The sequence below is a fragment of the Astyanax mexicanus genome, chromosome 23 (genome assembly GCF_023375975.1).
Source record: "Astyanax mexicanus isolate ESR-SI-001 chromosome 23, AstMex3_surface, whole genome shotgun sequence".
In the NCBI taxonomy this organism is placed as follows: Eukaryota; Metazoa; Chordata; class Actinopteri; order Characiformes; family Acestrorhamphidae; genus Astyanax; species Astyanax mexicanus.
Genome location: NC_064430.1, coordinates 23,766,991 through 23,794,822, shown reverse-complemented (window position 1 = coordinate 23,794,822; position 27,832 = coordinate 23,766,991). Strand labels below are relative to the sequence as shown.

Here is a 27,832-nt window from a genome sequence, read left to right as displayed (position 1 = left end):
TTTAACATTTTAATAGTTTATTAGTGCTCTCGTATGTATAAAAAAAAACATACAGAGATCATACTTGCATACAAATTAGGAGAATACGTAACGTTGGGATGCATTTATGTCATGCCCCACTCAGTGGGCGTGGTCAGCAGGGAGATCATTGCGCTGCAGTTGGTTGATTGGGCCACGTCATATGGTACCTGACCGTGAGCGTTAAGGGTCCTTAAACTGGCATTGCACCTAAAAACAGAAAAAAAAAATCATCAAAGTTTAATTCCCTTAGGAGTACTCTCAGGTTAATTATATGACGGCCAATTTGTGCTAATTATCATTGTTTTCAGACTAAAATATCTTCAAACAAACAACATTTTACTTAAACCAAGCACTAATAAAATCACTAGCTTACTCACAGAGCAGAGTTAATACAGCACCGTTGGCTAGCTAACTCCTAATACTGTCTTACAGAAAACCTCAGCAAGTGCTGCTTAGTTCCTAATGTAACATGAATGAAACATAAAACAACAGCATTTCATAATCTTTTTAAGTATTTTTTTAAATGTGCTCAAGAAATCGTATCAAAACTAGTTTTACAGAACGTAGAACACTTAGAACAGATCAGTAAAAGCAAATAATTCACTTTTTTTTTTTTTTAGAAGCTTGCATCTAAAGCGCTGCCACTATGATCAGGAGATCGCTGTTTCGAATCCCGGTCATGCAGCTTGCCATCAGCTGCCGGAGCCCTGAGAGAGCATAATTTGCCTTGTTCTCTCTGGGTGGGTACAGTAGATGGCACTCTCTCTTTCCCTTCATCACTCCTAGGGTGATGTGGATCAGCACAAGGCTGCGTCTGTGAGCTGATGTATCAGAACCGAGTCGCTGCACTTTCCTGCTTTCCTGCCTGAGTCTGACTTCACATGTGTCGGAGGAGGCATGTGCTAGTCTCACCTTTCTCGGTTTGGCCAGAAAATCATTAGATTTGGGGAAAAAAAAAGAAATAAAGAAGAATACTAGCACTCCTACATTCTGTAAACAAGGTCAGAAGAAGGAACACAGATTCACACACTGTCCTGTAGTGATGCTTTCAGGATGTTCAGTATATATGTCACTTTAAAACTTCATGAGTTAAAATGAAGGACAGGACGCTTTAAGAAAAGACCCCCATTGGTTCTCATGGGCTTGTAAATCTATTGCTGTGGTGGCTCAGGGGTTAGAGCACCAGGTTACTGATGATAGTTTGATACCAGGATTCCTCAAGCTGCCACTTTTGGGCCATTTAACAAAGCCCTTGACCCTCCAAGTTCCCTTACTGTCTGTCTTTGTGACAGGCAGAACTACAGACAGACAGTTCTCACCCGAGCAGGATTTCAGCACTCTGAAGGCCTTCATTCCCAAGAGCTGCAGCTTCATGCAAGGCTGTGTTGTTTAACCTGCAGGACAATAAATTATCAACTCAACATTTACTGCCTTACAGTTTTAATAACGTCACTTCAAATTCACAGTAACCTCCCTAATATCATTTTAAAAATCATGAAAAAGTTGGGTGAGCATGAGTCTGCAAAAATTTAGACATATTGCTTATTAGACAGGTATCATATCTGATATCAGACTTCACATGAATGTACAGGAAAATATTAGGACCTAATAGATTATATTTCCCCTTTTAGCTAAAATAATCTCAATTAGTAATTTCCTACAGCCATATACATGTATCTGGCAACAATTTGGAGAAAGTTTTTCCCCTACTCGTCCATGCAGAAATCTCTCAGCTGTGTCTCAGATGTTTGAGAGGTTTCTTATTGTAAAGCCTAATTCTATTCACCCCACAGCATTTGGGTCACTGTCATGTTGCATGGTCCACATCTTCCTCAAGCACCTTCCATTACAGTCGCACCTTGCATGACCTGCTTCGAACTTTACCTCCAGCTGAGAAGAGACACTGGCCCCATCACTTATCTCAGTTAACATATGCCTATAATACAACCCCCCCATCAGACTACAGGGATGGCACCTTATTATTTAATGTTTGGCTGTGAACCCCGGTTGCCGGTGGACTTTTTGCTTGGGAGTAATATGGAGGAGACGGAACCAGTAGAGAACTGGGTTCAAGACCATCAAGCCAGTTTACGGGTGGTTTATGAGCATGTGAGGCAGCGAATGGAAGAACAGGCAGTCAAGCGTAATCAGAGGCACAATGAGCGGGCCAATGATCAGGGACTTGAGGAAGGTCAGTTGGTATATTTATGTTTGGTCTGTAGGTGACTGCATGTAACTGATAATGGGTGCGGGGATTGTTAGCAGTGCAGTATGGGATTAATGGTATGTAATTTCTGTGACCTTATTTATAAGTTCTTTTGAGGTTTATTGTATGCTAAGGTTGTGCTGTAATGGTTTGTTTATTTGTTCTTTGTAGATGTGCTCGGAGCGCCATTAACTGCCAGTTGCTGTTCTTTAGTGATTTTAAAGTGATCTTAATAAAGTAAAGTTTTTTAGCTGTAATTCTCTGGTATGGTCTGAGGCTGCTCATGGGGTGTAATGGTTATCTGTAATAAGCCAGCTTGTCAGTGGGTCACTGGATGGGATCGTGTGGACAGCTGGCTTATTTATTTTTCTTTTTTTGTTTATTTTCCTTTTGTTTGTTTGTTTCAGTGTGTTAATCCTTGTCCGTTAGTTCTCTTAGCTGAGCCTGGATCACCCCTGTAAGATTACCCTCTAGGAGGGTGTTATTTTGTGTGGGGTTGTAGTGTGATCACTGTCTTTTTGTGTGATTCAGCTTTGCAGTGTGCCGTGTTAAAATCAGGACCCAGTGTGTGAACCTTTCGGTGTGTGATTTTTATAATGAATTACTTTCCTATGGAAATCACAGGGTAGCGTGATTCCAAGTGCTAACTAAGAGATGATGGGAAATGTGGTTTCTGTTGTCTAATAAATTTTCAAGAAAAATACTGATCCGAGTGTTGGTTCTTATTTTCTGGGTCTTACCCTGGTTATCCTTAAGTGTTTTTTTTTGTGTTGCTCTGGCTGTTAGTCTCCCAGGGGTTACAGAAGAATTCATAGTGGGTCTATAATGGAGATCTTTCCAGGCCCACAACAGAATCTCACCCATATACTGTGTATGTCACACATACAGTGTCCTTTCTTAAGCTACCATGGGACGTGGCAAAAGTCATGGGACACTATATTAGTTCCTGTATCATGACATGGCGCATTATTGGATTAGATTTGATACTCACAGTCCAGATTGCTGGTTGATGTCTGCACCTTTCTGCACCAGTACGGGGATGATGTCACATTGTCCGTTCATCACAGCGGCAACCAGAGCAGGACGACCATCAGTACCCAGACATGACGGATCAGCACCCTGCAGAGACACGGACACTGAGTTTAATTCTGTGCGGATGGTTTAATGGATTATAATGAATTGATTAGTGTGTCAATTATATACTATTATAAAATTCTATTATTATTATTAAGTCGGACAACTTGCTGTTCTTCGTATTCTTCTTCTTATTATTATTCCACGCTTAAAATTAAATCACTCACACAAATCTCCTCACACAGTGGTTGATGTAGAAACACGTACTTTTGCAGGATCGTCGGACCTTTACTCGATTAGGTTGCTTCTGCTTGTTAGAGCGATATATCGTGCAGTTTCCGTACAGACAACGTTTTAAGGTTTGGACTGGAATCCATTCAAAAGTGTCCACAAACTTTTGGTTTCCATTGTCTGTTATTTAGTCATTTAGTTCTCAACTAATTACACAATTTATATCAGTAAAGATTTTAAACATGTCATCTGTCTTATACAAATAATAAATGCAGCTCTGAAAAAAATAAGAGATCACTTAAAATGATGAGTTTCTTTAATTTGACCAAATTAAAAACAGGAATATAATCAAGAGGAAGATGGATGATCACAAGCCATCAAACCAAACTGAACTGCTTGAATTAATTTTTGCACCAGGAGTAAAGCAGCATAAAGTTATCCAAAAGCAGTGTGTAAGACTGGTGGAGGAGAACATGATACCAAGATGCATGAAAAAAAACTGTGATTAAAAACCAAGCTCTGCATCTTTTTATTTCTGCCATTTCTGATTTTCTGTAAATAAATGCTCTAAATGAGAATATTTTTATTTGGAATTTGGGAGAAATGTTGTCTGTAGTTTATAGAATAAAACAACAATGTTCATTTCACTCAAACATAAACCTATAAATAGCAAAATCAGAGAAACTGATTCGGAAACTGAAGTGCTCTCTTCATTTTTTCCAGAGTAATATGAGAAAGAAAGAGAGAGAGAAGGAGAGTATAAGCATTTTCTTGCCTCGTCCAATAGCTGCTGCACCACAGAGATTCGGCCACTCCCCTCCGGCCCCACCTCCTTCAGCAGCAGGCTGTTTTTAGCGTCCTGTCAACAATCACATTAATAATGCTCCTTATACATGTAACTGTGATTTTATGATGCTGTTAAACATGGGGGCGGGGGGATAAAGAATACTGACTGATGATGTCGTGGGTTTCTCTCTTACGGCTGAGCTGTGGCTCTTTCTCTGGTTCTTGGTGTTCGTCCCATTCTCATTCACTACCAGTTCAAAAAACACACACACCCACACACACACACACACACACAGATACGCACAATACACAACATTATAATAGACTTAATCAACAATCTGAGATATGAGCATGGTGTGAGGGTACTGTGTACAGGTGCATCTAAAAAAATAGTATAAATATCATTATAAAAAGTTACTTTATTTCAGTGATTCAGTTGAAAATGTGAAACTCATATTTTATATAGATGTATTAAACACACAGAGTGATCTATTTTAATCGCTTATTTTTTATTGTTGGTTTTGATTATGGAAAATTAGAATATTATATTAGACCAATTGGTACTTCTTGTTGGCAGTACTGTGGGCAGTGTGCCAAGTCCTGCTGGAAAATAAAATCTTCCGCATCTCTATAAACATTGTTGTCAGCAGAGGGAAGCTGTAAGATATGAAGTGCTGTAAGATTTTGTGGGAAAACAAAACTGCACTGACTTTAGACTTGATAATAAAACACAGTGGATCAACACCAGCAGATGACAGACATGACTCTCCAAACCATCACTGATCATCAGTAAATTTTACATTTTATTTAAAGGAAATCAATGGAGCAGAGTCTGGAGGAAGAGTGGAGAGACACACAGTCCAAACTGCTCGAGGTCTAGTGTGAAGTTTCCACCAATCAGTGATGGTTTGGAGAGTCATGTCTGTCATCTGCTGGTGTTGATCCACTGTGTTTTATTATCAAGTCTAAAGTCAGTGCAGTTTTGTTTTCCCACAAAATCTTACAGCACTTCATATCTTACAGCTTCCCTCTGCTGAAAACAATGTTTATAGAGATGAGGATTTCATTTTCCAGCAGGACTTGACACACTGCCCACACTTCCAAAAGTACCAGTTGGTCTTATTATATATTCTAATTTTCTGAGACACTGATTTTGTTTTATTTATTGGCTGTAAGTTTCACATTTTCACCTGAATTACTGAAATAAACGTAACATTTTCAATGATATTCTATTTTTTTGAGATATAAGAATATATATGTGTGTGTGTGTGTTGTAATGTACCGATGCTGGACAGGCTTGTTGCTCGGGTGGCTCGCCCCTCAGTAACAGCACTGAGACTGTGACCCTCATATACAGATCCATTCATCTGCCCTGTAGCACATGACTAGACACAGAGCAGAGCACATATATCACACAGTTTAGAGTCATTATAAAACATTATACTGATTTTTCTGATACTTTTTTTATTCTAATATATATTTCTATATCTACTTTTCCTCTGTTCCATTTGAGTTCTGATCTATATGATCATTATTAATAACAAGTCAAACACCTATGTACATACTTAGCACTTACTGAATATTCAGCTCTGAAAAAAATAAGAGACCCAAATAAAAATGATAAGTTTTACTAAATTGAAAACCTCTGGAATATAATCAAGAGGAAGATGGATGATCACAAACCATCAAACCAAACTGAACTGCTTAAATTTTTGAAGCAGCATAAAATTATCCAAAAGCAGTGTGTAAGACTGGTGGAGGAGAACATGATGCCAAGATGCATAAAAATTGTGATTTAAAACCATCAGGGTTATAATATTGATTTTGTTATTTCAAACCTTTCTCATTTTCTGCAAATAAATGCTCTAAATAATATTTTTATTTGGAATTTGGGAGAAATGTTGTCTGTAGTTTATAGAACAAAACAACAATGTTCATTTTACTCAAACATAAACCTATAAATAGCAAATTCAGAGAAACTGATTTTTGTCCAGAGCTGTATGTAACTACAGTGAATGGCTGTGGTTCTTTACCGTGGGTCTTTGTGGAGCAGCAGAGATGAAATTAATACGCAGGCTGACTTCATAACTGTCTTCTTCAATAACTACAGAAACCAGCTGAAAAACACATGAAACATATTCAACACAGGATATACAAAATTATATAATTATATATATTATTTATATATATATTATATATATGATATAAAATTATATAATTTTATTTATTTTATTTAAAAATATATAGGGAATGGTACATGAAGAATGTGATTGGAAATAACTTTTCTATTTCACTCTTAGGCCTTGAGGACTTTTTTGTATGTTTATAGGGATCAGGAAGTCCACAGAGCTGAACCTGTGATAATAACTTGTGGTTCTTATCAATATTCTACCCAATTGTAGGGGTGTGACAAGACAAGACACTCATCTCACGAGACAAGACGAGACGAGTTGAGAAAAGATCTCTATAAACTGTATATTGTGACGTGGGGAGGCGGAGGAACCGTGTGTTCGGCCCACGCCGGTCGGTCCCAGCTGGCACTTGTTGGACTGACTGGGCATATAGCAATACAGAATATGCTTTCTGGAACTGTCCATAAAACATAAAACTGTACATAAAACATAAAACGTTACAAATCTTCTTTAGGTTGTCTCACCCTGCCCATCCTTGGCTCTCCAATCAGAGCTCTGAACTCACTGTTGTTCTGCGTATAACTGCGCAGGTGAGCGCAGATATGATCCAGCTGCTTCCTCCAGTACCCTGCATATACACAAACACAGTATTAAAGATACTGGATACTTCTTCTTCTTAAATAGCAAAAGTGTAAAAAAACAGCTATATAGAAAGATCTTATAAATATAAAAAATATCACATAAAGGTCTATGAACTAAACACTAAAATATGACTAAATAACACTAATATTTTTTATTGCAATTATTTTGGGAACATTAAATCATGCTTTTTTATGTTTTATAACAATGATATGATAATATAACAGCATTATTTTGTAATAAAACCATTTTAAAGAGAAAGGTTGTCTTTTATTAAAAATATTTAGATATTGCATTAGAAATATACACAAAAATAATATTCTACATATATAAAATGTATGTAATAAAAATGCTGTTTTAAACAAAGTCAATACAGCGCCTATGTTTCATTTTATTTCGAAGTGAGGTAAATTTATTTAGGCCATGCCCATATATTGTACGACAAATTGATAATGTAATTATCATGACAGACCTGACTGTCAGTCATGCATTATAATTAATGGGGTGTTCTATGTTTTTTGACTGTATATATACATATAATATATATATGTATATATATATATATATGTATATATATATATATATACATATATATATATATATATATATATAATGTATTTATAGATGTGAGTCTCTGGGCTGGTTCACCTCGTCCGGGGCTGATGGCGGTCAGAAGAGGTTTCCTGTCGCTCATCTTCTCCTGTCTGTTCAGCTCCTCCTCCCTCCTCTGGCTCCTCCTCTGCAGATCGGTGGTTGATGGGTAGAAGATCCCTGTGGTTTGAGTCTGAGCGTCCAAATGCTCCGCCACGCTCCCCGCCGCCACATCCAACACAGAAGAGGATACTGGAGCGGAGACCGGCTGCCAGGATGTGCTTCCAGATGAAGCCTATTAGAGAGAGAGAGAAAGAGAGAGAGAGAGAGAGATAAGATAAGATATGAAAAAGAGAAAAAGCAAGAGAGAGATAGAGAAAGAGAGAGAAGAGATGAAAAGAGAAGTGAGGAGATAAGAAAATGAGAAGAAAAACAGAGCAAGGTTAAGAGAGAAGAGAAGAGAAGAAAAAGAGAGAGCAAGAGAGGGAGACCAAGAGAGATGAGAAGAGAAAGAGAGAGAGCAAGAGAAGAGAAAAAAAGAGAGCAAGAGAGGGAGACCAAGAGAGAAGAGATGAGAAACAAAGAGATGAGAAGAGAAACAGAGCAAGGTGAAGAGAGAATAGAGGAAAAGGAGAGAGCAAGAGAGGGAGACCAAGAGAGAAGAGAAAGAGAGAGAGCAAGAGAAGAGAAGAGAAAAAAAGAGAGGAAGAGAGGGAGACCAAGAGAGAAGAGATGAGAAACAAAGAGATGAGAAGAGAAACAGAGCAAGGTGAAGAGAGAATAGAGGAAAAGGAGAGAGCAAGAGAGGGAGACCAAGAGAGAAGAGAAGAGAAGAGAAGAGAAGAGAAGAGAAGAGAAGAATCAAAGGGGAAAAAGAGATAAGAGAAATATAGAGCAAGAAAAAGACCAAGAGAAGAGAAAGAGAAGAGAAGAGAAGAGAATCCCCAGATTTAGAAGATACAGGTCTTCTACTCTACTGCATGCTCGGTTCAATTACACATTCTAACCAAAACCTGACACCCTGTTACTGCAAGAATCTAGCAAATGTTGAGTAACATTATTATAAAATAAACCCAGTTTGATGTTATTTTTTTAACATCAGTAATAAACTGAAATCTGCAGGAAATGTCTGACCTGTTCAGACACCACTGCGCCCTCCTGTGGACCCGGCTGTGTGGTGCGGGGGGGCGGTCGAGGTGGACCTTCCAAAAACAAACCACAGCTTCCGCAGTAGTTAGAGTACGGGTGACTGCTCGCCCCACACTGAGAACATCTCACCAAACTCCTCACATGACCAGGCTGGAACACACACACACACAAGCGCAAAAACAAACACACACACACACACACACACACACACTAATATACAGATATACACTATTTTTCGCAAAAAAAATAATTAAAACTGACTGTTTAAAAGCAGCTGTACTGAGCTGTCTGATACCCAGTGGACAGTACCAGTCAAAAGTTTGGACACACCCCTTCTCATTTAACGTTTTCTCTTTTGTTTTTAGTATTTTCTACATTGTACATTAATATTGAAGACATCAAAAAACTATGAGGGGATGACTATGTAATTATTTAATGCAAAAAAAAAGTGTTAAACAAGTGTCACATCGTGGTCTCGTCTCGTGTCTCTGGCTGTGACCGAAATGGCTCCCTACTCCCTCATTAGTGTTGCGCTATGTAGGGAGATACTAATAAGTTCACTAATTAGTGGTAAAACTGGAGTGAATTCGGACACTAACTCATCATTATCATGCGCCAGCACCGGTCGCATAAAAACACACAGGTGAGGGGGGTTGAGCCGTGTTTAAAACTCCATAAACACACTGAACTGAGCTCTGAATTAAAGATAGTGAAGCTCTGAGCTGATCATGACGTTATTTATCTGTTTGTTATATTTACGCTGTTTAAAAGATGATCCTCACATTACTGAACTACATGAAGAAAACCTTAAAAATAGCAGCGTACACCGGCTCGCATTGTTGCCAGATTGGGTGGTTTCATGCCAAATGTCGAGTTGTGTCTGAAATTGTCTGGAGGAAACGCTGTGATTTGACAGGTGAACAAAACTACCAAGTGTAAAGAGTTTGGAAATTTAACCCGGCGGTGTTATAGTTAGATATCTAACCTGGCAGAGACAGAGCTTTTAGTCCTGCTGATGGAAATTTGAAGCTGTGTTTATGTTCGTTATTATATGTGAGTAAGTTATTTCTTTCTTTCATTGCTTGCAAGGTTGTTTTTATGAAACGTTACTGTTTTTACGTCTTTGTTTCGTGTGTCCAATGATACAAGGCACAAAACACATCACACAAACATGCAGATAAACTAATTTAAATATAATTTTTTGTAATCAGTGGAATTTAAGATATTTATGATATTTTAGTTAAGATCATGTTGGAATAAACCCTGTAATATTGTTAATATGACGAACATCAGCTGTTTGGGTGGTTTTCTCAGTAATTTTGTGGATTTGAAACACGTTTCCCACTGTAACAATCTGGCAACCCTGGTGGCTCGCTGTCCGCTCCGTTTCTTCGGCTGTCTGTTGCTTAGTAGCGAGACCCGCAAAGCATTTTGGGACACATTTAGCTCGCTTAGTAAGCAGCAAAGTTTACTATAAATCATGATGCATTATGGGAGTTTTTAGTGCCCTCAAAATCACGTTCGAATCCCCCCTTATGATTCGGACACTCAAAGAAAAATGGCTGACATACTCAATAGTGCCCTAACTAGTAAATAGGGAGCCATTTCGGTCACAGCCTCTGTGTGTCTTCCCCACGTGACCTGTGCTCCCCTGTGTCTCCCGTCTCAGTACTTTTCCACCTGTTTCTCATTTGTAGCTCCGCCCCTTCCCCAGGTGTTTCTAATTATAGTGTGTTTCCTGTTTCTTTAAATAGCCCTCCTCTGCCACTTTGTCTCCGTCGGTCTTTGCACCTTCACCTGTCGTTTGTCTCTCTCAGTGTTTAATAGTTTTCTCAGTGTTTCCTTGTTCTCTCTTAGCCTTGGTTCCTTGTTTCTTGTTTATTTCTTGTTTTCTCGTTTATAGTTTATTTCCTTGTTTATTTCTAGTTTCTTGTTTTATTTCTTGTTCCCTAGCTCCCTGTATATACACTGCTTGTGTTGATTCCTAGTTTAGTCCTTGTATATATTCCCTGTTTGTTTATTTATTATCTCTAGTTGGTTTAGTTTAGGTTCTTTGATTTGTTATTGGTTATTTGTGTATCTTTTTCATGTTACTTGTTCCTTGTTTTCTTGTTATTTATTTATTAAATTATTATTTATTTTCACCCTACCTGCACTTGTGTCCGCCTCCTCGTCTCCCTGCCTGGGTCATTCCGTGACAACAAGCCAGAATATGTTTTATACTTCAGATTCTTCAAAGTAGTTCCTCTTGCTTTCATGCCAACTTCGCACATCTTCTTGAGGTAGAACCTGGAATGGTTCTCCAGATGTCTTAAAGGAGTTCTAGAGGTTTCCTTCACTCAAAAGGTTCAGCTAAACTAGCTGTGACTGTTCTGGACAGCCAGTCCTGCCTCTGAATATCTTTGACCAATCAGTGTTGAGTTCTAGCTGGCCCTTAAGGTTGTTTAATGAACTATATTGAACGGTAATGAAGAAAATATTTAAAAAATGCTTCTCTGGTGAGCTTTTGTTTACATTTCTCCCCTGTCTCTCTCTCTGTTGCGCTCAGCGTGACTTTAGTTTAGTCCGTTTTTCTGCCCGTTTTTTGGGATCTCTATCTTCTTATAAGGACGTTTTTTTCCCAGCCGTGTCCCAATTCACTAGCTGGGGCAGCAGTAGTGTATTGGAGTGCGACCCTGGCAACACGTGTTCGATCCTGCGAGAGGAGTGGTGTGATTATTTATTTACTTGGTTATTTTTACCTGCTTTGAGATCAACTGTTCTGCAATTTGGTTCAACAACCCTGTGGGCTGGAGAGCTACTAGTCTGTAGCCCTCCATCCCAATACACTTCATTTTCCAAAACAGATTTTTTGTGGCCATGTAACAGCTTGGAAAATAAGTAAATAAGTATAAATGTGTGCTGTTTCTGACCTTGGCTCCACACCAGTCACAGAATCGAGCGTCCGAGTGATTCACTCTCTTGCATTTGGGGCAGGAAACCATCTTCCCCTCAGTGCAGGGTAGAGGAGGAGCACTCTGACTGCTCAGTACAGGCTAAAAACAACACAGACATCAAATAAACCAATCAGACAACTGATTTACAACATCATTTACTGATTCAGAACATTTAAAATATCTCAGTCTGCTTAACGTTTCTGGTCTAAAGTGTATTGTGAAAAAAATAAAATAATAAAAAATAAAATAATGCAGAGCTCCTACACTGTCAATTTGAGGTAGTCTGGTCTCGCAGGTCACGCAGTAAGTGATGTGGGCGGGGTTTCCTGTTCCACATGACTGACAGATCAGTTTGTCCTATAGGGAAAGATCAAAATTTACAGATTAGATCAATTACTCATACACTACCAGTAACTATTGACCTAAATGTATAACTAACATTGTACTATTAAGGTAAATGGATGATTAGAATAGCACTACTGAGGTAAATGTATAATTAGAATGGCAGTACTGAGGTAAATGTATGTTTAGATTAGCAGTACTAAGGTAAATATATGATTAGAATTGCACTACTGAGGAAATGTACGTCTAACATTGCACTACTGAAGCACATTTATTACTAATTTATGCACTACTAAGGGAATTATTTGGCTAACATTGCACTACTGAAATAAATGTATGATTAGACTGGCACTACTGAGGTAAATTCATGACAAAAATGCACTACTGAGATAGATTTGTGGCTAACATTGAACTAGTGAGGTAATGTGGGATTAGAATAGCACTACTGAGGTAAACTTATGATTAAAAATGCCCTACTGAGGTAAATATATGATGAGAATAGCACTACTGCGATAAATGTATGTCTAACTTTGCACTATTGAGGTAAATGCATGATAAGAATTGCACTGCTGAGGTAAATATACATATAGAAATTCACTACTGATAAAAAATTATGACTAATTCAGGCACTACTGAAATAAAAACATGATTAGAATGACGCAACTAAGGTAAATTTATAGTTATAAATTTACATAATAGTGTCATTCTAATCATGTTTTTATTTTATGGCACTAAATAATGGAGGGTTCTAACAGCATAGCTGGAAACCGTATGTAGATTCAGGTGTGTGTGTGAGTTGTGGAGTAGAGTGTGTGTTGTGTACCTGCAGTCTCAGGCTGGCCTGTGGTTGAAGCTGTGGAGCCAGCGGTACCTCACACACCACACACGACGACGTGTTCGCCGGGACCATGCTCTTACACTGCACACACAGCATCATCTGCAATAGTGATAGTGATAGTGATCATTAATGAAACAGTTATTAACACTTCTCCTGTAGGATGCCATTTAAAGGTTTTGCGATTTTGGTTACACATATAATGATATGTTATGCACCAATGCTAGAGGAGATAAAGCATCTGAGGATGAATATAAGTGACCTGAATGACTATAAATATATAAAACAATTATATAATCCTAGAATTACCCGTCCTCCCTCAGTAGGAGGAAGTCTCTGTCCTGGAATGGGCGGAACCGGAGCTCCGCAGTGTAAACAGAACCGTGCGAAGGGGTCCGATGGTCGATGGCTTAAACAAGTGGTGCACCTACAGGACAAGAGATTCAATCCCACGATCAGATTCCTTACATACTAAAAGTTTGAAATCCCTCGACAATAAAAGCTATTTATTATTACAGTGTATTGATGTAGCTTTCTGGGATGCCCTAGTCAACCGTAAGTGCCATTATTGTGAATTGAAACAACAGAGGTTCAAGAAAAGCTCAGGCATTGCTGTGAAAATCTCGCATCACATAATCAGCAGTAGAGCAGGAGGCTATATATTCTCTGGAAGGAGGAATCATGCTTTTCTGTCTAGCAATCCAATTGACAAGTCTGAGTTTGGCGGTTGCCAGGAAAGCGTTACTTAAAGTAAAGTTTGGTATCAGTGTCTAAACTTACAAATGTGTTTCTGAAAAAATGGTGATAAATTCCCATAAACACACTCCTAAACCTTGTAGAAAGCCTTTCCAGAAAGGTTAAAGCTGTTATATCTGCAAAGGGTGGACCATTATCATATTAAACCTTATGGATTAAGAATACCTTTGGCAATATAGTGCATCAAATAAATACAGAAAACTACAAGCTCAGCACTTAGATACTATCGGAAACTTTATATACACGGGTTGGACAATGAAACTGAAACACCTGGTTTTAGAGCACAATAATTTATTTTGGTGACGGACAGTTCTGGTGGAAACAGGAGAGTTGAGGTGCACATTGAATTCTGCCATGATTTGATCAGCCGTGGTTTTATGTTTTTTGGATACAATCCGGGTTAGCACCCGAACATCCCTTTCAGACAGCTTCCTCTTACAGCGTCCACAGTTAATCCTGTTGGATGTGGTTGGTCCTTCTTGGTGGTATGCTGACATTACCCTGGATACCGTGGCTCTTGATACATCACAAAGACTTGCTGTCTTGGTCACAGATGCTCCAGCAAGACGTGCACCAACAATTTGTCCTCTTTTGAACTCTGGTATGTCACCCATAATGTTGTGTTTATTGCAATATTTTGAGCAAAACTGTGCTCTTACCCTGCTAATTGAACCTTCACACGCTGCTCTTACTGGTGCAATGTGTAATTAATGAAGATTGGCCACCAGGCTGCTCCAATTTAGCCATGAAACCTAAAATCCCATACGAAATGATGACAGGTGTTTCAGTTTCACTGTCCAACCCCTGTAGTTTCTAACATTACATTAATATTAAAATATATAAAAAAATCATCTCTTTCTTTCTCTTTTTCTCACCTTAGGAAATCTGTCTCAAGCTGAATGCGGGACTTCTGAGTGCTGGTTAAATTTTTGAAGATGCTTTCCACCGCAGCTGTGCTCTTAAATAAACAGACACAATTATATACATTCACCAGAAGAAGGGTACTTGTCTGACTGCATTGTGCCAAATGTAAAGTTTGGTAGAGGGGGGATCATTAACACTGTGATCTACAGTATACTGACACACTGACTCTGAGCGCTTAGGGTTACAGGGGTTTATTGATAACAGAGTTGTGAATTGAAAACCTAGCTCCCCTTAGCTGGTATTAACCACTGAGTAGAGCTAAAAAAATTAGCAACAAATTGACAATGTTGACTAATTTGAATAATTTGTAGGCTCAAAATTTTAGTGTCGACTAAAAGGTTAATTTATGTGTGTCAAGTTAATGTATTGTCTATGGCACAACCTGTGCGAGCGCCCTATGCAGCTGCCTACGGTGTCTGTGTAGGTACATTTCTGGGACGTGCGCAACAGGATACGTTTAGTTTTGATGATGAAGTATAAATTGGCTTTAATCAAAAAATAAAACATCGGCATCAGAACACTAACCTGTGTGTGTTTTGTGGGCTGGGACCCAGATGCTGAGTTTAATCGCTGGGAAAGAAACCGAGGGCCTTTTCGAACCCGACGGGATCCACTGAAAGAATTATCTAAAAATAATTTATAAAATAAAAAAATAAAAAATATTTATTAATATAATTAAATCATACATTTTTTTGTAAAAGTCCTGAGGAAGCAACTAGCTGGACCTCTACAATATTTAAGCTTTTTTACTTTTACTTTATTTCTCCTTTTTCTGTTTATATTTGTGATTTTAAAAACAACCAATAATTGAAAAAATAATGGATTAACTAAAGCTGCTGTTGTATTTACTTGTAGTTACGCTTAATTGGGAGTTTTTTAAGCCAACTAATATAATTATAAAACATATTAATAATTATTAACGTTTATGAAAGCTAATGGTTTAGCATAGGTGGCTAAACAAGCTGGATTTTTAAGCCCAAAAACATACCCAAGTGTTTTCCAGAGGCCTCTGCATCTCCATTCGGAGAGGAGGTATGATTCTGTTAAATATACATATTTAACTTAAATTAAACAAAATTATTAAACAACAAGACACAAGTCACATTTAGAAGCACAATAAACTTAAAACGTGAATAAGTGTCACTTTAACTACCCTGTTACACAACATTTTTGGCTAAATAATATAAAATAATAGTAAGGAAAGACATTATTTTTTAATAAACATTACAAATTCTCAATACGCTACACAGGATCAATCACAGGACTGTTTTTTTTTACTGATTTGTGTAGATTTAAATGTAAATGTGTTTTAACGTGTTTTAAGTTAATAGAATAATTATTTTCTTCTACAGCCCAAACTTCGACAGCTGGGATTCTGTAAAAAGTGTGAAAAAAATATATATAAATTAAAAAACCTGCTGGGTGGAGGAATCCAGCTGGTTTTCCTCGTAGTCCTGCAGCTCGGAGGGAATCTGCTCCACCACGAAGACTTTAGTAACAACAGCACTCTGCCGACCATCACTGCAGAGAAATACGAGAAGAACCTGTCTGTCAATCTGAAGCTTAACAATAATGCACATATACAATACAGCAAATACTGGTTACACCCAAAAGGTGCATAGTACTAAATACTTCCATACTAAACCGTACTAAAGAACATGTTGTAAGTTTCTTAGTGCTTTAAGAGTTTGGTTTCTGCTCGCCATAGATCCGATCAGCCAATCAGCTCTGCCTCCTGCCCCGCCTCTAAACCCATACATCACACAGTGCTCCTCCCAAACAGTTTAGTCCACCTTTAAAGCCCTATCCGCACGGCATTAGTTTCTCTTTTATGTTTTTTTTTATCCTCTGTGATTTTATTAAAGTGTAATTACAGTGCGCGGCAGTGGACAAATAGCTATTTTATTAAAGGCGAGGAGATGAAACTCAGAGATGTGCGTCCGGACGGGACAGAGAAAAACAGTAGATAATTCAGCCTGTAATTTTCTCAGAGGACGACTGAGAAAAACACGTACATGATCGTTCTGGACAGGTATAAAATCACAGAAGATAAAAACCCCCATAAAAGAGAAAATTACCCCAAAACCCCCTGAGAAACTGATCCCATCCAGATAGAGCTTAAAATCAATGGTTATCAAAAAATGCATCTTAATATGATTTTTGAGCATATTTGAGAGAGTTGGACCTCTACCTGGTGACGGCCAGCGCTCTCACAGACACTTTCCCGCTGGGTAGGTATATGGGTTCGCTGTAGGTCATGGTGCTGCTGCCTCTAACCTCCGGCCTCCTCAACACCTCCGGTTTACTCCCGTCCAGCGTGTAGAAAACACTCACATCAGGAGAGTCTGAAACCAGAGAAACCCTTTAATTATACAGTTCATACAGTAGCTCTGCATCAGTGCAGGAAAACAGTGAACTCATCCCCACCTGATTTAATCTCCACAGGTGTGCTGGTGTCTATCTCATGCTTGGCTTTACCAGGAGGCGGCACTCGGATGGGGATGATGAACGGAGCTGTGATGGAGCCTGCAGTCATTATCAGTCAGAGGGTGAAGCTGTTCAGAGGGACCAGCGCTCCAAATAATACGCTCTGATATTCTGTAATGAAGACAACAGCATCCATGAAGGATTAAAACATTTTTTTAAATGTACACAAAAACACTATATTTAAAAAATCTCCCGCAGAAGTGCAGGTAGGATATTTACATTGGTTAAATTACCAGTACCAGGTAACGTTATGGTCTAAAAAATATTTTAAAAATACTTATTGTTTAATAGTTTATTGTTTGCAATATTTTTATTGCAAATTTACTTTTTAAATTGCAATTTACAGTATTGTAACTTTCAAGCAGGTGGTTTAATGCACACAAGGAAAACGAAATGATTGTTAAAACACATTAAAACATAAAAAACATGGTTGGGCGCATGTGCAGTGCGCTTTATTATTATGGGTCCCAATAGTAGAGATGGGATGAAAAAAAAATCTCTATTGCAATATATTGAATCATTTACAATGCATTATTGATATATGGTGTAAAATATCACTATTTTTATAAAAACACAGGCTCTCTAAACCCCCTAAGATTTGCCCTCTGATTAGACGTAATGCTTCATCACTCCACAAGATAATTAAATGAAAATACAATTATATAATTAAATTTTATTTCTTTATAATACCTTATTGCATTAATAATATATGTTTAAATTAAAATAAATGAATAAAATGTGTGTTATATCAAGTCCAAAGTCAGTGCAGTTTTGTTTTCCCACAAAATCTTACAGCACTTCATATCTTACAGCTTCCCTCTGCTACTGATAACTTTTATGGAGATGCAGATTTCATTTTCTAGCAGGACTTGGCACACTGCCCACACTGCTAAAAGTACTAATTGGTCTTAATATATAATATTATAATTTTCTGAGATCCTAATTTTTGGGTTTTCATTGGCTGTAAGCAATAATCATTAACAACAATAAATACACACTTAAAATAGATGACTCTGTGTTTAATACATCTATATAATATATGAGTTTCACATTTTGAACTGAATTACTGGAATAAAGTTACTTTTCAATGATATTCTATTTTTTGAGATGCACTAGTATACTTTAAAATGTTTATACCTGTAGTGTAAAAGCTTTAAAAATGATAAATTCAATTTTTTTCTCAGTTGCTCCAAATAAACCATTAATTGTTGTCTCTCTCAGGAGCGCCCTCTAGTGTCTGATAAACCCGGAATCTCCTCTCTACAGATTCTCTACAGATATATAAGCCTCAGATCTGCAGTAAATTACAGATCCTGAGGGAATACAGGTGTTAATCCAGGTGCGGGTCTTTAGCAATGCTCAGCTCCTCACCTGTACCTGTGCTCCGGGTTCAGGCTGCAGATCTCCTGCATGTGTACCGTATCCACCGCTGCAACAACCATCAACTACACCGCACAGCAAAACGCGCTGCTATTGGTCCAGCGCGTAGCCCCTAGCAACCGTGTCAGCCAATGGCAAACGACCTTAGCTTATATGTCAGTCACAGAATAAAAAACATTTTTTTTCAAAGTGTATATTTGTTTATTATTCATTTAAAACAGTAAAAAAATACAATTTTTATACTTTTACAAATAAAAACATTATTATATTATATTATTTTTACGGTATTGTTCTTGAATGTTCATCCAACAGCAGATAGACTCTGAACAGTCTCTGTAACATCTCTATTCAGCTAGATAGATAGATAGTTGGTAATATATATATATATATTAAATATACATATATACATATACATATAACATACAGATATAAAACAAAAGTATTCTAAAAACATACGCATACATTACAAAAATATGATTGGGCGCATGCGCAGTGCGGTTAAGAAGCGTCCAGCTGGTTTTACAGTGCTTCTCGTGTTTATTTTTTGTTTTTGTTTTAAATAGAGACGACATGAACGAGAACTGCTTTTTTATTATTAAAAATAAACTGTAAATACGCTTTTATCTGAGCAGTTCATTTTTAAACAGGCTTTCCGTGAGACTCCTAAACCGAGCGGAACAGGCTGTGGGAGGGGGAAGGACCCGGTGTTTTGTCAAATTGTGTTACTTTGCCAAACCGTGCTTTAAATAAAGTATATTTAAACATAAAATACACAAAAAAACACTATATTTTTATCTCCCGCAGAAGTGTAGGTAGGATATTTATATAGGTTAAATTACTGTATCAGGTAACGTTATGGTCAAAAAAATATTTTTAAAAGACTTATTGTTTAATAGTTTATTATTTGCAATATTTTTTTATTGCAAATTTACTTTTTAAATTGCAATTTACAGTTTTGTAGCTGTCAAGCAGATTAAAAACACATTAAAACATAAAGAAAACGTTTAAAATATGGTTCAGCGCATGCGCAGTGCGGTTTAGAAGCACATATCGACGGGTAGTATTACTGGACAGTACACCTGCGGCACGCTGTTTCTGCTGTGTTTACAGTGCTGTAAATGTGGAGAGGATCTGGATGTTCTGCTGTATCTAGAACCCAGGTTCTGATCGGTCAGCAGTGATGGGGGATGTGAAGGTGAAGAAGGAGAATCCGGATCCGGTGGATATTGAGAACAGGTGAGTTTCAGTAGGCGAGATCAGCCCTGGGTTAAAGTCTGATCACTGAAACCTGCAGGTTCTCAGACTCTCCAGACTCTAAGAGAGCTGATCCAAGTGTATCAGTACATTTTAGAAATTTTTGAATAGTAAATAAAAACGCAAATAAAATAAAACATGTTTAAAAGTTAAAAAAAAGTTTTATTACATTGCATACAGTATAAACCAGAGATCCCAACTTTCATTGAAATCCAGGGAGTCTCCCAAATTTTATTATGGGTTCTCTGATGCCTGCAAAATATATTTACTATTCCACCGATTGTGTGCTATTTGCTGTTGTAACTCTTCCAAATAAAACTTTTATTATTTTTTTAAATCTTTTTTCAACTCTAAATCTAATATTACACATGTTTAACTATTCCAAACATGTACTGGTCAAACTCAGGCAGCTTTACTTCTTTTTTTTTTTTTTTTACAAGTTTCTAATCTGAAGATGGTTACAAAACTCACGTGTCATTTAAAAACATGTTTAAAAGTTTATAAGTCGACTAATTCCTTTAATTTTTCACTCAATAAAGTCTTTATTTTAAAGAAATGGCTATAGACTGCATGTTCAAATAATTAATATTTATCTAAAAAAAATACAAAAAAAATGACTCCTGTTCAAGACACTCCCTCCTGTTACTGGCACTCCCTCCTGTTACTGGCGCTCCCTCCTGTTACTGCCGCTCCCTCCTGTTACTGGAACTCACTTCTGTTAATGGAACTCAGTCCTGTTACTGGAACTCACTCCAGTTACTGGCAGAGACTACTGTTAATTAAGCATCGAATTAGCAAAAACATGAAAAATAGCTAAATGGCGTGTGGACACTGATCACATTCTAGTGATTTTCTCAAAATTTGTATTTTAAAAAATATAAACAAATAAGATCTAAGAACTAATTTAGGTAACAGGACTGAGTGTTAAAATTGGTCTTCTTAGTCATAGTTAGGGTATAATATAATAGAATAAAATTGGAATAGCTGTGGTTGACCCTCTGTGTTGGAGCATTGATCTCTACATTAATCAGAACAGGACCTGGTGAGGTCTAGTTATTTTAGATTCTACTTTGAATTATATAAACAATTTACATAATTACATAATTTTACGCATGTTTTTTTTTTTTCTGGGACCGATAACGTTTTTATTTGATAACTCTGTAGTGTGTCTTATCATAAAACAAGGGGTTCTAACCGGATCATTTATGATGTATAGAAAATTATAGAAAATTATAGAAAAAGCTTGATGATGTATATTAATTTGATTTGTGTTTAGGATTAAGGAGCTCTGTCAGCAGTTTCCTCATGGCATCACTGATCAGGTGATCCAGAATGACCTGCCTCATGTGGAGCCCCAGCAGCGGGCCATGGCCATCAACCGGCTGCTGTCTGTGGTGAGTGTTCAATACCTGCACAGGTACTAACAGACCTGGTGGAGGAAAATCAAGCCTTTATATATTTGCTGTTTATTTATATATTTGCTGTATATCTTTGCTGTCCAATGAAAAAAAAGTATCTCCATTTTTGTCGATTTTAATTTACTACATAATTTGAACAGACAAACTGTCCTTCACACTGTGCCAAAATTTCTTGATGAACAGACTAATAGAAACTCTTCAAAATGACCTGAAATAAACTCTTTTTACATTGACTTCCATTGAAAGTTTACAATGTTTTTTTCTCTCTCCTGTAAAGTTGCTGTTTTGGATGGAGATAAGTGTTTTTCATTGGACAGCGACGATATGCAGTAAAATAATATATATATAATATACAACCCTGAATCAGTAAAAGTTAGGACAGTATAAAAGATTTTAATAATTAATTAATTTTAATACATTTAAAATGATCAATTTAACAAATTATATAAGTTATGCCTAAAATCATGTTTTTAATTACACACACAGTGAGAGAGAGACAAATAGACCATCATAAATGACAGAAGGACGTTTAAAGGAGCTAACCACTAACCTAAAATGAGTTTTTGCAGGGTGGGATGTCACAGAATATTGTCATGATAAATCAGATTACATTTTTTAATCGAATGACACCACTAGTTTGAAGATTATATCATCATTATTTAAATATTTGTTTTAATCTGAATAAATATTAATATTTAATTGTTCACATTCTTAAAGTAAATTTTGCATTATGATCTGCAGGGCCAACTCGATCTTCTCAGAAACAGCAATGGCTTGTTGTACAGGCTGAAGGATGTCCAGTTGGCAAGGTAAAAGCCTTTAACTTATTATTAAAGAGTATTTATATAAAGATTTATATGCTTTTACAACATGTTTTGATGTTTAATGTGTTTTTATGTGTTTCCAGTAAAATGAAGGGCTCTGACAACCAAGAGAAGCTGGTTTACCAGATTATTGAGGATGCTGGGAATAAAGGTAAATAACCTGCTCCTAATTGTCATTGTCAGGGTTTTTGGGGGGCTACGTGGAATCAACACGGGGTCTGAATACATATCATTATGGTTTATTATGGTTTGAATCCTGGTTATGCAGCTTGCCACCAGCTGCCGGAGCCCCGAGTAAGCACAGTTGTCCTTGCTCTCTCTGGGTGGGTACAGTACAGTAGATGGCGCTCTCTCTTTCCCCATCAGCACTCCTAGGGTGATGTGGATCAGCACAAGGCTGCATCTGTGAGCTAATGTATCAGAACCGAGTCGCTGCGCTTTCCTCCGAGCATTAGTGCTGTGATGCTACTTGAGGCGGAGTCTGAATTCATATGTGTTGGAGGAGGCGTGTGCTAGTCTTCACCCTGCTGGTGTTGAAGCATCACTAGTAATAGGAGATATACAACTGAGTAGCAGCTGAATGGGTGGGACAATTGGCCAAAATAAATTTTGGGGGAAAAACAGGAAAGAAAGGAAAAAGATCTAGTCATTGATTAATTAATTGATTGATTGATTGATTGATTGGTTTGTATCTGTACTCTTTACAGGAATCTGGAGCAGGGATATCCGGTACAAGAGCAACCTGCCTCTGACTGAAATCAACAAAATTTTAAAGAACCTTGAGAGCAAGAAGCTCATAAAAGCGGTCAAGTCTGTCGCAGTAAGTTGAGAAAAAAATAAATGGGCTGAGATTTTGGAGAAACAACAGTTTAACTTTAACCTTTCAAACTTTGGGTTTATTTTTAGGTTCTTATTCGTAATAATTAGATACCTAAATAATTTGAAATTATTTGGTATTTGTGGAGGGCTACTATGTCCGTATTGTTTTTAAGGGAGTAATGATGTATGGATATGGGGATGTATGCTGGCCAATATTTACAGTTTATCACTATACTAGTGCATCTCAAAAAAGTAACTTTATTTCAGTAATTCAGTTGAAAATGTGAAACTCTAATATATTATATAGGTGTATTAAACACATAGTGATCTATTTTATGTGTTTATTTCCTTTATTGTAATGACTATGAAAAGGAAAAACAGCCAAAGAATCTTATATAAGACCAATTGGTACTTTTGGCAGTGTGGGCAGTGTGCCAAGTACTGCTGGAAAATGAAATCCCCTTCTCAGCTGAATTAATGGCTAGATATGGTAACTCCTGCTTTTTGATATGATTTTAAACAGCAAACAACGTTCGGTTACTAATGACAGAAATATTGAAAATGTGTTTAAAAAGGATATCGCAGTTATTGTTATTGTTCTTAATTTCTATCTCTATAAATAACAAGCAGTCAAGTTATTGTCCATATAATAAAATAATGTACACTGTAATTTACACCATTATAACTGATCACTGTTTTTTTTTTTTGCACGCAGGCTTCTAAGAAGAAGGTCTACATGCTGTATAACCTGCAGCCAGACCGCTCGATTACAGGGGGAGCGTGGTACAGTGATCAGGACTTCGAGTCGGAGTTTGTGGAGGTTCTCAACCAGCAGTGCTTCAAATTCTTACAAAGCAAGGTGAGTCTGATTGTGCTAATTCATTTTATTCAGCTTGTAAAGAAGCTCAGAAGCTACTGGAGCAGATATTTGATTATGGGAAGATGAATACAGGATGGACAGTGGAATGGACTAAAGCTGCATTCATGTGCTTTCCATGCAGACTGGGTACATAAACAATGGTAAAATATAAAATATAATGTACTATTTGTATGTTCATTTTAATAGTAATGTCATTTGAAACATCTACAAACGTATATTTAATATGCTGCTGATTTAGCAAATATTCTCACCTGCAACGATTGTAGAGGTCGGTAATTTTTATTGTAGGTTCACTACAACTATGAAAGACAGAATAAAAAAAGAAAAAGATCCATTTGAAGTTTACCAATAACCATCTGGAAGATCCAGAGAAGGCATGAGAGAGGGTCATGTGGTCAGATTAGACCAAAATAGAGGCTTTTTTGTATCAAATCCAATCATTATGTTTGTAGGAAGAAGAATGATGAGCACAACCACAAGAAAACTGTTCTAACTGTGAAGCATGGGGGTGGAAACTTCAACATTGGGGAGCTTTTCTATAAAGGGGACAGGAGAACTGCACTGTACTGAAGGGAGGATGGATAGGGTACTGTATTGTGAGATTTTGGACAAGAGCATTAAAGATGGGTCGTTGCTGGGTCTTCCAGCATGACAATGACCCAAATTGAGGAGTGGTTGTTTAAGAAGCATTTTAAGGTCCTGGGGTGGCCCTAGGCGAATTCTATTCTTTAGACCTGAACCCAATAGAACATTTTTGCAGAGAAACTTGCAGCTCGACATGCACTTGAATGCAGCAATAGTTCAGCAGAGTTTGCTTGATTTTCCTGCTCTAACAGACCTTATGAACCTCCTAATCAACAGGTGAGTAGAATCAGGTGTGCTTGAGCAGAAATTAATCAGAGTGCATCTTCTCATGTGTTTCAGGCGGAGGCAGCTAGAGACAGTAAGCAGAGTCCGATGGTGCAGAGGAACAGCTCCTTCGCTACGTCTCACGAAGTGTGGAAATATATCTGTGAGCTCGGCATCAGCAAGGCAAGCCTCAACCTCCTCACACTTTACACTTACAGCACAGTATTTACACATTGAAGTGTGAGCTTTGTGTGTCTCTCCACTCTTCCTCCAGACTCTGCTCCCTGAATTTACAAATGAAATGTAAAATTTACTGATGATCAGTGATGGTTTGGAGAGTCATGTCTGTCATCTGCTGCTGTTGATCCACTGTGTTTTATTATCAAGTCTAAAGTCAGTGCAGTTTTGTTTTCCCACAAAATCTTATAGAACTTCATATCTTACAGCTTCTCTCTGCTGATAACAACATTTATGGAGATGCAGATTTCATTTTCCAGCAGGACTTGGCACACTGCCCACACTGACAAAAGTACCAATTAGTCTTGTATAATATTCTCATTTTCCGAGACACTGATTTTTTAAAATACACTCACTATTACTTTGTAATACATCTATATGAGTTTCACATTTTGAATTCAATTAGTGAAATAAAGCTTATAAAGTTATAAAGTTTTTCAGTGATATTAATTTTTTTTGAGATGCACTAGTATACAGTAAAGCCTCAGATCTTTCTGTTGGCTGTTCAGCAGAATGTTGGTGCCAAATGTGCCTTGGTGACATTTCAAAGTCTTTTTTTGTCAGTAATGTCAGTCAATCGATCTCTATCAGATCGAGACTGCATCAGAAATATAGGAATATGTCTGTAAAATCACTTCTTGAAAAGGAATTAGAAATTGGATAGGAAATGAGAGAACTGTGCTCCTGTGTGCAGGTGGATTTGTCTATGGAGGACATCGAGACCATCCTGAACACACTGATCTACGATGGAAAGGTGGAGATGACCATCATTGCTGCTAAGGAAGGGACGGTCGGGTGTGTGGACGGACAGATGAAGCTTTACAGGGGAGTGAACCCCATCATCCAGCCCACAGGCCTGGTCAAAACACCCTGCGGACTCTGTCCGGTAAATACCACCGTTACCCAGCAGCCTGCCTGTTACACAAAGCTGCCGTGTAAACAGAGAAATATAGCCTCTCCCTGTGCTCTTCCTATGCCACCAATGTGCCAAATCTCCAGTAGCACCCAAATGTCATCTGCAGTGCCATCTCAAGTCCACAGTATCACAACACATAGCGCATCCATCAATATCCAGAATAGGTTTTAGATTTTACATTTTTTGAAGTAGCTTCTCTTGATTAGATTTAGATAACTTGGAATTTAGGCTTTCAGTTAACAGCTGTGCTGAACTCATCAAGAGTTAATGACTTGAATTTCTTGTCTCTTTAATATGTTTGAAAGCATCAGTTGTAAAGTAGTAAAGGAAGGACTAAACAATGAAGGTCAGTCAATCAGAAAAGAACAATTTCAAGAACATTAAATCCTCAAGTGCAGTAGCAAAAAAAAACCCATCAAAAATATTATGACTGTGAAACTGTCACTCATCAGGACCTTTCCAGGAAAGGAAGAGTAAGAGTTTCCTCTGTTGTACAGGATAAGTTCATCAAGAGTTACCAACCTTACGTGTTCGTTAGTAGTCTGGATGACTTCAGTATTAATTTATGGTGGGCGATATGGCCCTAAAATAATACCATGATATTTCATGGTATTTTTGCAACAATGATACTCTTGGCAAAATTACAAAACGTTAATTAACACCATTATTTCAAGAATTCTAATTTAAATTTTATTATCGCATATACGATATGATATGATATGGCACACCCCATAACTGAGATACTTAAAAAATACAAGATTTTATTCAGATTTGTAACAGAAGTCCATGATCCAGAATTAAGTCATGATAATGACTAATAATAATGCACTCCTCCAAATATCTCCATGTATCCAGGATTAAAGTAAAATAAATGATACTGGACAGATATAATATGTCTGTAGTAGATATATAATGGGAAATGAGAACAGTGTGATTTTTTTTTCTTTTCTTAAAAACAGTAAAAAAAAAAAAGTAGAACCCTGATGTGATGAGGGTCGGTTGGGTAACTGGCCTTCCAAATTGTGGAGAAAATGAGATAAAATTAGATTTTTTTTTAATCTTTAAAATGAACTTTTCAGCCCTGACCTTTCCTCTGTCTCTTCTGCAGGTGTTTGATGACTGCCATGAAGGTGGGGAAATCTCACCCTCAACCTGCATCTACATGGCAGAGTGGCTGGATTTCTGACCTGCAGCCATGAACTTTCCTTTCCTTTTGTTATTTCAGGGTATTTTTCCTCTGTGGAGAAAGTGCCATGTACATTTTTTGCAATGATTTAATGTAACATAAGATGTTTTTATTTATGCTGGACTGTAATAGCTGTGATTATTATTGAACTGAAATACCGGCAGTTCTCCAGGGCTCTAGATGCCTCCATTTCTATGAAGAACCTCCCCTCCTCTTCCCCTCAGGACCAGATAATAAAAAAAATCACGGATAGAACATTGAATTAAAAAAGAGATGAGATCATTTTGAGGTAATGTTTAGTGAAAGATGTTGTTAATAACTCCAGCCCCTTCACTGTGCCACACAGTGTCCATAACTCTCAATTCCATCTGTGGATTTTTCTTTTTATTACGATTTGTTTGTTCTTGAACTTCGTGTCACGAAGAACATGCAGAAGATCTCAGTTCTATTTTGTTTTGAAAAACTGATGCGTTTAAATTGAGTTAAATTGAGCTGAGATGTGGAATTTCTGGTGGTGTGAATAAAGAGTGGAACAAAAGTGAGAAGTTGGGAAGTTCTTGCTGAGCACCTTTTCTACTTTGTTTTTTAATTTAGTAATTTCCAACAACCCAAACCAGGCTTTTTGGCTCAAACACCAAGGGCAAGTATTGGACCCTGAAGTGATGGAGCTCCACACAATCAACACTTTTTATAATAAGAGTCATGAATAACATAAATATGTTAAACTGTTATAAACATTGTTAAATGGTTACATTATTAACTGACACTATTTAAGATTAAATTTAAAAGTGTCCTTCCTCTGAAATCCACTTTTTCTTGTTCTTTGTGAAATATAATATATAGGTCTCTCTTTTGCTGCACATGAAACTCTTTCTCTACCTCCATTTTCTGCACATCAGGGTTATATTGCATTCATTCACACTAGAGACACAACTAAACATTTTAAAATAAATGAAAAAA

General features: G+C 37.3%; 2 protein-coding genes across 2 annotated transcripts; one reads left to right on the top strand and one right to left on the bottom strand.

Annotated features, from left to right (window-relative positions):
* Nucleotides 1-18,583, bottom strand: dzank1 (double zinc ribbon and ankyrin repeat domains 1). Its single transcript, XM_022665392.2, has 21 exons — nt 18,481-18,583; nt 17,050-17,220; nt 16,814-16,967; nt 16,038-16,143; nt 15,611-15,662; nt 15,148-15,248; nt 14,574-14,656; nt 13,252-13,369; nt 12,931-13,044; nt 12,030-12,122; nt 11,742-11,864; nt 8,815-8,979; nt 7,738-7,975; nt 6,975-7,078; nt 6,352-6,435; nt 5,601-5,703; nt 4,486-4,565; nt 4,308-4,391; nt 3,219-3,346; nt 1,341-1,415; nt 1-228 (listed from the first exon to the last, which is right to left on the bottom strand). The coding sequence occupies exons 2-21, from the start codon at nt 17,156-17,158 to the stop codon at nt 105-107; spliced, it is 2,238 nt and encodes a 745-aa protein (XP_022521113.2). The 5' UTR covers nt 17,159-17,220; nt 18,481-18,583; the 3' UTR covers nt 1-104.
* Nucleotides 18,584-19,542: 959 nt separating this feature from the next.
* On the top strand, nt 19,543-27,410 carry polr3f (polymerase (RNA) III (DNA directed) polypeptide F). Its single transcript, XM_022665416.2, has 9 exons — nt 19,543-19,725; nt 21,020-21,137; nt 21,903-21,970; nt 22,069-22,136; nt 22,693-22,805; nt 23,520-23,663; nt 24,609-24,716; nt 25,465-25,656; nt 26,795-27,410. The coding sequence occupies exons 1-9, from the start codon at nt 19,670-19,672 to the stop codon at nt 26,870-26,872; spliced, it is 945 nt and encodes a 314-aa protein (XP_022521137.1). The 5' UTR covers nt 19,543-19,669; the 3' UTR covers nt 26,873-27,410.
* The last annotated feature ends 422 nt before the right edge of the window (nt 27,411-27,832 follow it).

Excerpts from the sequence above, each read along its gene's own strand:
- dzank1 (XM_022665392.2), bottom strand. The coding sequence starts at position 17,158 with ATGACTGCAGGCTCCATCACAGCTCCGTTCATCATCCCCATCCGAGTG. Across the intron at positions 6,436-6,974 it reads GAGAGCCAAGGATGGGCAGG|CTGGTTTCTGTAGTTATTGA; the intron begins GTGAGACAACCT and ends TGTGTTTTTCAG. Across the intron at positions 3,347-4,307 it reads TGCAGCAGCTATTGGACGAG|GGTGCTGATCCGTCATGTCT; the intron begins GCAAGAAAATGC and ends GTGTCTCTGCAG.
- polr3f (XM_022665416.2), top strand. The coding sequence starts at position 19,670 with ATGGGGGATGTGAAGGTGAAGAAGGAGAATCCGGATCCGGTGGATATT. Across the intron at positions 22,137-22,692 it reads TGAGGATGCTGGGAATAAAG|GAATCTGGAGCAGGGATATC; the intron begins GTAAATAACCTG and ends TACTCTTTACAG. Across the intron at positions 23,664-24,608 it reads TCAAATTCTTACAAAGCAAG|GCGGAGGCAGCTAGAGACAG; the intron begins GTGAGTCTGATT and ends CATGTGTTTCAG.